Genomic DNA, 10000 nt, shown 5'->3' with positions numbered 1-10000 from the left:
TAATTAACTTCATATTACGGGAAGGGGATGAATCCGAGACATTTCGCTTACCTATAAACGGAAAAAAATGTACATTTGTAGGAACATATATATATATCATTATTTTGGATACATGCATCTAAAATTGCGGAGAGTGACCGTAGTTGTGGAACCTACTCCTGATTATGATGCAGTATGAAAAGTATGATAACCGTGTAACTGAGATTTTTTTCTTTAGTTGCCCATTACATGCTTGGATGATTTATAAACAGTCATTAGTTGAAAAGAGTGTGTCCAGTATATAAGGGGATGGTATACTGTGTAAATAGAAATAATCACAGTAATTGGATAAACAAATTGTTCTTGGTATTTGCAACATTGTTTAGAAGACTCGCAAAGGGAATCCTAGTTAGAAATTTAACCATTTCAAATATGTTGATTAAGCGCACACTAGTAAACTGTTGTACAATGGCACTCCATTTTTTTGTTAGACCTTAGATATCAGTGAAAAAAAACATACTTTCTGTAATGAATTCTGCTGCTGTGATATAAATAATCTCAGAGCGTATTTAACCCAAATCCTCTGGGTCGGTGATAACTGGTGCGCGATGCATTTCTGGGAGGCTACTGCGTAGGCCTAAACTCATTCCGGGGTCGTATGATGACCGACATCGAAGTGCCGTCACCTTACATGACGACCGGAGTTTGGGCCAGGAAGGTGCCGTCTTCACTGCATGCCATCCGGAGGATTTGGGTTAAGACCAATATTGTCAGTATTGTATGTTTGGTTTCTATGGACTAATAGTACTTTAACCCATTTATGACAGGGCTGTTTTGGCTCCAAATGGTCGAAACACCAGGATATTTCAAACGTGTAAGCCTAACGCCTTGGGATTTTTGTCTGCGCTGGCTGCAGCCAAGCGGTATAAGCCCGATCACCCAGTGTGCTGGCCAGGAGGATAGCCATAACAAAATATCTCGTCTCCGGCGGCTGATGTTGCTACCACTTTGCATGATATCTCGTCACCTGTTGTTAATGGGTTAAACTAACTGGACAGTAAAAATCAAAGACAATCTATTGATACCAAATTTGCTAGTATTGGCAATGTATAGTTGTTTTTACAGAATTACCTTTGGTCTTATTCAACATTTATTGTTGAGTAATATGGAAAATAAGATAGAATTTAAGATAATACCATCACATTTATGATACCATAAACAGTCCTTCCTTGGTCATATAAGTCTTTCAGTCATTAGATCTGTTTGGTCGTGTCTTTGGCATATATAGGATGCAATATTAGGCCAGCATGTATATGATATTTCTGATATTTTTTATGTTGAGAGATACAGGTCTAGATCTGAGCTGCCAGAATGGAATCCACACTGGAATATTTGTCGCTTACACCAGTAACTCACACATTCTTCAGCATCATTGTTGTAAGCAATGAATATTCCATTCTTTGGAGTGGTTTTGCAAATTAATCTTGCACAATAGATAAAGAGAAAACAGTGAGAACAGCTGGTAATCACAACCTTCACGGTAACACATCACTAGGCCTTGTTGACAGTTACAAAGCAACTGGTTGTCACTGGATTAACCACAAGCTTGAAAATGTGCTTTTCATTGAATGCTTTTCTCCTGTCTGAAGACTTGCGAATGCTTATACAGAAAAAGAGTGTACTTTTCATGCTGTAAAATCCTGAGTCGTAACATGAAAAGTAATATTAGATGTTACAGCAAGCATTCGAGTCAGTGTATGTGTAAGTTTTTCATGTGGGCTGGAGACTTGTTTATTATTTAGATTACCCTCTTATTCATGCATAAGAAATATTCTTCCACATGCTCTGTTTCTGTACAATTACATATATATTGTTATTTAAGTATATAATTATTTTTCATAGTGGAGTAAGATGCTTAACTTTAAAGCTAATGCTAGCTTTTTAAAGAAATGACTTTAATAATGTGTCCATCTTTCTTTAATTCCAGTGCCAACCGCAAGCAGCAGTCAAGATGACCCTAGTCTCGAATGTGCCTTGTTAGAGTGTCTGAATGAGGCCTTACCACCAGTTCAGTCTGTACAGTTGTCAGAAACACTATCTACTAAACTGAGAAGAACACTTCCTTCAAAAGCAATTGATAATTTGTTGGAGAAGTTTGCATATAAAGAACTTATTAGGTAAAGCATAATGTTGAAGTGGTATTGTGGAGTATGATGCTGGTTGTGTAAGTTTTAATATGAATATCTGATTTTTTTTATATATGAAGCTGCAAAATTACTATAGTTTCTTTGATGTTTGTTCTTTGATATTATATATAGGTAAATATTGTGAATGTATGTGTAACATTGTTTCTTATCATTTCACATATGAAATAACACTGTGGTAAAAAAAAATGTATAAAAAGGAAGAGAATGAAATAAGTCTTGTCTCAGTTTTATGTGTGATGAAAGTTTTACAATACAACAAACTTGAGTGTTTATTATTATTACTGGAACATCTGAATAGTAAGTAATGGGGTTCTCATGAGTGGTCATGCATTATATTATTTCACAAATGAATATTGGTAATTGTTTTTTTATGTAATTGTACTGATTTTTAAATTAATATATAGTATTAACAATTGTGTATAATTGAAATAGATAATACTATGAAATAAATTATGAAGTCATCATTGACAGTGGTAATGATATTGATAGCTAAAATGATAAGGAAAACATCATTGATAATGATGACAGTCAGTAACTGTTCTTGAGAATTTCCTCAGAAATTTTTTAATTAATCATTGTGCAGGATATTCATTACTCTTACACTATTCCAGCATTACTCAGGGTACCAGTGAAGGGAGGACTTCTTTGACAGTTGTAGCCGTTGAGCACAGCAAAGTTACAGCCGTTTTAGATGCCGAACACCGGGAGAAAAAAGTTCAGCCAACTGCGGTTGCCGTTGAAGGTTTGTGATTATTATTGTTATTATTATTATTATTATATTAACCCTTTCCCGACGGGGCACTCGCTACGCGAAGACCCCAATGCTGGGCGATTGCAATATTGCATTGAAATCGTCACACTGGCTTGACGCCCCGGCATCGGGAGTTTGGCTGTGTCACACGGGTGTGACGCACCGTCGTCATAGGGTTAACTAACGATGCTTCTCTACATGAGTAGATGAAGGTAAATACAATATGTAAAATGTTCAAAATACCAAGTAAAAAAAGGAAAACACTTTTATGAGGTACTGAAGTCAAAACATTGGAAAGAAAGAAATGAACATGTTTACCGATGAGAAAAGGATAAAACTGTTAATAATACGTTTAAAGTTAAAAGAGTAAAATTATTCACAAAACTAGTAGAACGTACTAACCTTGAAAAATTCAGGATTGGTCTGTTAACCAGTCTTACATTTTTCAATACTGTCCAACTGGACAATATGATTTGACAACTTGTTCCAGAACTTAGTAATTGCTGGAACGAAGCATCTTGATTAATGCCAAGTACGATGATGTACAGGTGTCAGAGTGCACTTATTCATGTGAAAAAGATGGTAGAATGCAGTAACGCATTTTAATATAGAAATAAGAGATTGGAAGGGTAGCAGCAATATGTTCTGAGAACGGTGATGTATCGGTCGTAAGGCACCACATTAACCCTCTCTGGACGGGTGGTACAGTACTGTACCGCGCATTCAAAAGCCCAGTGGCCGGGCGGCACAGTATTGTGCCAGCCATTTAATTGATTTAGGCCTAATAATTCGAACGCCCCGGCATTGGGACATTCAAGGCTGGAATACCCCGTCGTAAGTGGGTTAATGTTGGAGAATTTAGTTGTGTAGGTGCCAGTATTGTAGTAAGTACATCCTGTTATGAATTATTATATATATATTAGCTAAAGGGAACTGAAAGTAAAAAATAAATTGTTCAAGGATTTTGTTTTACTGTTTCCATTTTTCTAGTTTGGCTAATAGCTTTTCCTTTCTACTACGTGTGCATTGCAGACGAAAACCATTCACCAGAGAAATCCAATGACACGATCTCTGAGCCCCCAGCAAAGATTCTTCGTGAAGAGAAGGAGACAAAAGTGGACAAAGAGAAGAGAAAAGACAGGAGAGAAGATGATGTCATGGTAAGTAAAAAGACGTTAGAAAATCTTGTGTATTTTATGGCTCTGTGGGAGACACAGTGATGAGGTAGATAGGCAAAAACAGTTCCGTGTTAAAAACTGAAGTTCCTCAGGGAATTCAAATAATGATGAAAATTGTTTGTGATTACTTGTCATTTTTATCCTGATTTTGTTTCACTGAAGAACTTAATATTTTTAGATGAAACTTTTATTTACTGCTGGAACTTGTGTTTCCATTAGTATACCCAAATGAAAGACTAAGATATGTAGTGGTAAACCTATTTATACAACTATTATTCTTCAAAGAATATTTTAGCATGCTATCATTATCTCATATAAATGTATATCCTTCTTCGACAGAGTCTTTTGTCAGCTCAGAGTATAAGAGAACGGGAAACAAAGAAAGTGGGCGAAGAGATCATGGAGTTGCTCAGTAAACCTACTGCGAAAGAGCAAAGTTTGGCGCAAAGGTTCAGGTCTCAGGGAGGTAAGGAGACGTGTCTTGAGTTTGCCATGTTTATCATTTTGAATAAGACAATTGTATTTTGGGTGATTTTGTCTGTGTTCAGATGGATGTTGTTGGTAAGTGTGAGTAGCATTGTTTGAATGTGAATGAAGTTTGACGTGTATTGACCGACAAGAGTTCAAGTTTTCAGGAGGTCTGAAAATGACGATGATTTGAAATTTTGATGATGACGTACAACAGGATCTTATATAGGAATTTTGTGATTACTTTACTCTTTATAATACATCACAAAATAATGTATTGTGATTATTGCATTATTTTTGTAACATTTCTCACAGTGAAGTCAAATTAGTTGAAAGGTATGAAATATACATGGTTTAGGTCAGTAGTGAGAAAAAGAAAGGGAAAATTTCAACAAAAATCAATGATTTTGAAGTGAATTCAGCACATGATTTTTTCTTTTATTACAGGAGACATTTTACAATTTGATTTCATTAACTGGAGTTTCATTCTGAAGGGGTGCCTTAAGTATTTTGTCCAAAATATGAGATGATAATGTTAATTAGCACTCAGGAATATATGCAAAGAACTTTTCATGTGTTGTTTATTTGTTTGTTTCTTTGTTTTACAGCCATTCCTCTTAGAGAATCTCAGCTAATAGATTTGTAGGTTAGATAATGATCAATTTACAGGGATGAAAGTTGATGCTATACTCATATTTCAGTAAAAAAAAAAAAAAAAAAAAAAAACTCTTGTTCTCATAGATCTAGTAATATTCACACACCTCCATTTTGATACAAGAAAAGAAAACGCAATTATTTTACACGAGGCACATAAAACTCGAACTTGGCATGGACGTGCATTGATTGATGCCAATCTTGCCTCCGCAGGTGCCAAGGTCCAGGAGTTCTGTCCGCACGGCACCAAGGAGGAGTGCGAAAGAGCGACCAAGAAGGGAGGGCCGCAGTGTGGCCGCCTCCACTTCCGCAAAATCATCCAGAAGCACACGGATGAGTCGCTGGGAGACTGCTCATTCCTCAACACTTGCTTCCACATGGATACTTGCAGGTTGGTTGGGGTGCGGATTGGAATGTTTGAAGAGAGTGGATAGCGGCTCTTTCCTCTTGCCATACTCATCCTTTTCCTTCTCTCTCTCTCTCTCTCTCTCTCTCTCTCTCTCTCTCTCTCTCTCTCTCTCTCTCTCTCTCTCTCTCTCTCTCTCTCTCTCTCTCTCTCTCTCTCTCTCTCTCTCTCTCTCTCTCTCTCTCTCTCTCTCTCTCTCTCTTTCTCTATCTCTTGCTACTGCTCCTTCTCCTTCTTCTCTTTTTGTTTTATTTCTCTGTTTTTGTCTTTGTTTTTTTTTCTCTCCCATTCTGCACCTCTTCCCCTTCCCCTTCCCCTTCCCCTTCCCCTTCCCCTTCCCCTTCCCCCACCTGTTCTTCTCCTCTTCCTCCTCCCCCTCCCCTCCCCTTCTCCTTCCCCTTCCCCCGCCTGATCCCCTTCCCCCGCCTGTTCTTCTCCTCTTCCTCCTCCCCCTCTCCTCCCTTCCCCTTCCCCTTCCCCTTCCCCTTCCCCTTCCCCTTCCCCTTCCCCCGCCTGTTCCCCTTCCCCCACCTGTTCTTCTCCTCTTCCTCCTCCCCCTCTCCTCCCCTTCCCCTTCCCCTTCCCCTTCCCCTTCCCCCTCCCCCGCCTGTTCCCCTTCCCCCGCCTGTTCTTCTCCTCTTCCTCCTCCCCCTCCCTCTTCCCCTTCCCCTTCCCCCGCCTGTTCCCCTTCCCCCGCCTGTTCTCCTCTTCCTCCTCCCCCTCTCCTCCCCTTCCCCTTCCCCTTCCCCCGCCTGTTCTTCTCCTCTTCCTCCTCCCCCTCCCTCTTCCCTTTCCCTTCCCCCGCCTGTTCCCCTTCCCCGCCTGTTCCCCTTCCCCCGCCTGTTCTTCTCCTCTTCCTCCTCCCCCTCCCCTTCCCCTTCCCCTTCCCCCGTCTGTTCCCCTTCCCCCGCCTGTTCTTCTCCTCTTCTTCCTCCCCCTCTCCTCCCCTCCCCTTCCCCTTCCCCTTCCCCCGCCTGTTCTTCTCCTCTTCCTCCTCCCCCTCTCCTCCCCTCCCCTTCCCCTTCCCCTTCCCCTTCCCCTTCTCCCGCCTGTTCCCCTTCCCCCGCCTGTTCTTCTCCTCTTCCTCCTCCCCCTCCCCTTCCCCTTCCCCTTCCCCTGCCTGTTCCCCTTCCCCCGCCTGTTTCCCTTCCCCCTCCTCCTCCTCCTCCTCCCACCCCGCCCTTCCTCTCTTAATTCTTCTTCCACTTCCTCTATTCTCAGTGCACATCTCAGCTGATTCATGTATGCAATGAATAACTAGGGCTCGCTCTGACCATTCCGATAGCCCTCCCCTTTCCCCTCCCTCCAGCCTCATTCCTTCCTTCTTGCAGATACGTCCACTACGAGGTCGATTACACCGGGGTGTCGGGGCAGCAGCAGCAAGAGCAGGAGTCGTCCATGCTGATGACTATTCCACGTGCCAGGCCCGAAGAGCGCACTATCCTCTTCCCACCACAGTGGATACAGTGCGACCTGCGCTTCCTCGACATGTCTCTCTTAGGTATTTTTTTTTTTTCCATTGTTTTGGTGTTATGCTTTATGTGTGTTTGTGTTTGTTTTGATGGGATTTATTTTCTTTGTTTTTTGTTTTGTGAGGATATAAAAGTTCATTTCAATTGTTTGTTTTATTTTTGGTAATTTGTCTTACCACAAGGGCAACTATCTGTGGATTTAATCCAAACTTGATAACCTTGGCATTAGAAGGGAGTGAAAACTACATGTTAAAAGCAGTATGTTCTGACACCAGGTGCTATAGTCCATGGTATATATAGATCTACAGTGATAAAAGGAATACATTTTGCACACATTTGTAGAACTCCTCCTCCCACATCCACACTTCCCCCTTCCCCCCTCCCTCCCCCTCTTCCTCCCCATCTTCCCCCCCCCCCTCCCCCCCCTCCCTTTAATGCAATTCATCTACTTGTCTGTTTACCTGAAAGTGCCCCCCTGGTTTCCCTTCCAGGCAAGTTTGCTGTGATCATGGCCGACCCTCCCTGGGACATCCACATGGAGCTCCCCTACGGCACTATGTCGGATGACGAGATGCGGCAGCTGAACATCCCTATGATGCAGGAAGAGGGCCTCATCTTTCTCTGGGTGACTGGCAGGTGAGGAACCCCGTCCTGCCGCGTGGTCTGCCAGACAACTCGCAGGAAGTCCTGGTGTTGTGTGTGAGGGTTCCAGGATGGTGTGATTGGCCTCTGTGATGCTGGGGTTGTTGGGCAGGAGTGGGGGATCACTTTGGTTGTATGCGTTCAGTAAATAAGAAAGTTTCTGTAAGGGTAAATACCATATTGTGATGCTTGAGGTGAATGAAAGCCAAAGGTTATTTTCTTTGAAAGAGAAACTGAATAAATGCCTCCTAATGCCATACAGTAAAAGATAAAAACAGAGTGAGAGCAGAAATATCATGAATTTAGTTGTAGTTCTTTTAATACTGTAAGCATTGTATTGATCATCCTGGAAAATAGATGGAAATGTCTTTAATTTTCATTTACACATTCTTCCTTAAAAAAAAAGTAAACAGAAAAATTTCAAATTAAGTCGCCTGTAAATGAAAAACTCCTTCACTTTACATGGCTAGGAAGGTGAATGGTGAATAGGTGAATAATCTGACCTGTACTTCTACATAATAGTGTTCAAAACAAGGAACGTAATTTTTTTTATATTATTTGGAGGTATAGAAGATGTTAAAAAAGGTTAAACATGGATTGCATCCTGTTCAAAATCAAAGACAGTATTGAATGCAGCCTATTCATTTATTTCCTTAGCAACTAAGTACGAAATAGAAACAAACGTTCTAATGATAGAGCATAGTAGGCTATAACCTGCAGTGTTTTTTCACATTATATCCCATAGCATTATGTTACTAATAAAATACTATAAAGAAACCATAGGGAGAGGGGAGGTAAATTGCTCAAGGGAACAGTCATATGTGAGGGATGTGGTCACCTGATCGCTGGTTATGTCTATGGGTTTATGCTGTCGATGATAAAAGAAGATTTGATGTTTGTAAACAAGATAGGGGTTTGGTAGCAACATATGTTAACTACCGGCTGATGATGTTGAGAGTGTTGCCGCTGCCACCTGCAGTTCTCCTGGGCATTTAACTCCCCTATAGGTATGGCTAATTTGTAGAGTTTTATTAGAGACATTAGAAATATGGGATATATGTAGCTTTTGTGAACAGTAGTTTACTGCCTTCTATGGTCTCCTTGTTCGTGTTTAGTTTATATTTAGTAGAAAACAAAGAAATAATTATAAGACATGATTAAAAAATTATATTGTCTCTGACTTCTATATAAATTTGATATATGTTTGATATATTTTAACATTATCAGACAGATAGGTTCCATTATATAATGTAACACAAACATTAAGACTTCTCTGCTGTTTCATATATCAACTCTCTTTGTGTCTGTGGGTTTTGTGCATGTGCATCTGTTTGAGATGAGACATTTTATTAGCTTAAATGTAATCAACCTCTTATTACTCCCATCTTTTCAGAGCCATGGAACTTGGGAGAGAGTGCCTTAAGCTCTGGGGCTACGAACGAGTCGACGAGATTATCTGGGTGAAAACCAATCAGCTGCAGCGCATTATTCGCACTGGCAGAACAGGCCACTGGTTGAATCACGGCAAGGAGCATTGCTTGGTAATTGTCCTTTGTCATTTTCAGTCATTATATACAGTATAAAATGTCAACTAAGTGTTGGGAGTTTGAGGAAAAAGAAATTTTGATTTTAAGGATAAAAGAATTGCCCTCACACAAGCAAACCCAAAACCTCTTTCAGGTGGGAATGAAAGGGAACCCGAAGGTAAACCGAGGTCTGGATGGGGACGTGATCGTAGCCGAAGTCCGTGCCACGAGTCACAAACCGGATGAAATCTATGGCATCATTGAGCGCCTCTCCCCCGGCACGCGCAAGCTGGAACTCTTCGGCCGACCTCACAACGTGCAGCCAAATTGGTGGGTAGAAAATGGGCTGACTCATCCTCCCAGTGATTCTTTTTGGTATGGGATTGTGGTGAATGGGGGAAAAAGTCTAAATAGCAGCTGTATCCCAAATAATTTTTGCTCTATGGTCTTCGCTGTAACATTGTTTTAGCATTGTCCATACTTATTTTACGAAGTATTTGAACGATTGCCACGTTCTTCATCTGGGAAATGAGTGGCGAAGGCAAGTATTATGGCATTGTCGTTGTCCTTATGATGGTTGTGTCGGCACAATGACTATAGCAGTGGCAAAGGGCTATGGATACGGTAACAGGTATGATGAAAAATAAAAAGTTATGTGTTGGGTGTTTGCAGAATAAGAAAATGTGATGTGATTGCTTTGGAATTACATGTATGAAC

At 40.8% G+C, this 10000-nt stretch overlaps 1 protein-coding gene across 1 annotated transcript in view; it reads left to right on the top strand.

Moving 5' to 3' along the window:
- The window catches only part of Mettl3 (methyltransferase like 3), an 11717-nt gene that overhangs the window by 1092 nt on the left and 625 nt on the right, over positions 1 to 10000 (top strand). Inside the window, exons 2-10 of the mRNA XM_043000788.2 lie at positions 1967 to 2156; positions 2798 to 2928; positions 3970 to 4097; positions 4455 to 4581; positions 5451 to 5628; positions 6975 to 7144; positions 7607 to 7751; positions 9151 to 9298; positions 9438 to 9613. Coding sequence (XP_042856722.1) covers positions 1967 to 2156; positions 2798 to 2928; positions 3970 to 4097; positions 4455 to 4581; positions 5451 to 5628; positions 6975 to 7144; positions 7607 to 7751; positions 9151 to 9298; positions 9438 to 9613 — 1393 coding nt within the window. The remainder of the gene's footprint in view (positions 1 to 1966; positions 2157 to 2797; positions 2929 to 3969; positions 4098 to 4454; positions 4582 to 5450; positions 5629 to 6974; positions 7145 to 7606; positions 7752 to 9150; positions 9299 to 9437; positions 9614 to 10000) is intronic.

This window comes from Penaeus japonicus, unplaced genomic scaffold (assembly GCF_977035675.1).
Source record: "Penaeus japonicus unplaced genomic scaffold, GWHDUDI00000001_assembly GWHDUDI00000026, whole genome shotgun sequence".
In the NCBI taxonomy this organism is placed as follows: Eukaryota; Metazoa; Arthropoda; class Malacostraca; order Decapoda; family Penaeidae; genus Penaeus; species Penaeus japonicus.
The sequence above is the reverse complement of the archived record's forward strand: the minus strand, read 5'-3'. Positions and strand labels throughout refer to the sequence as shown.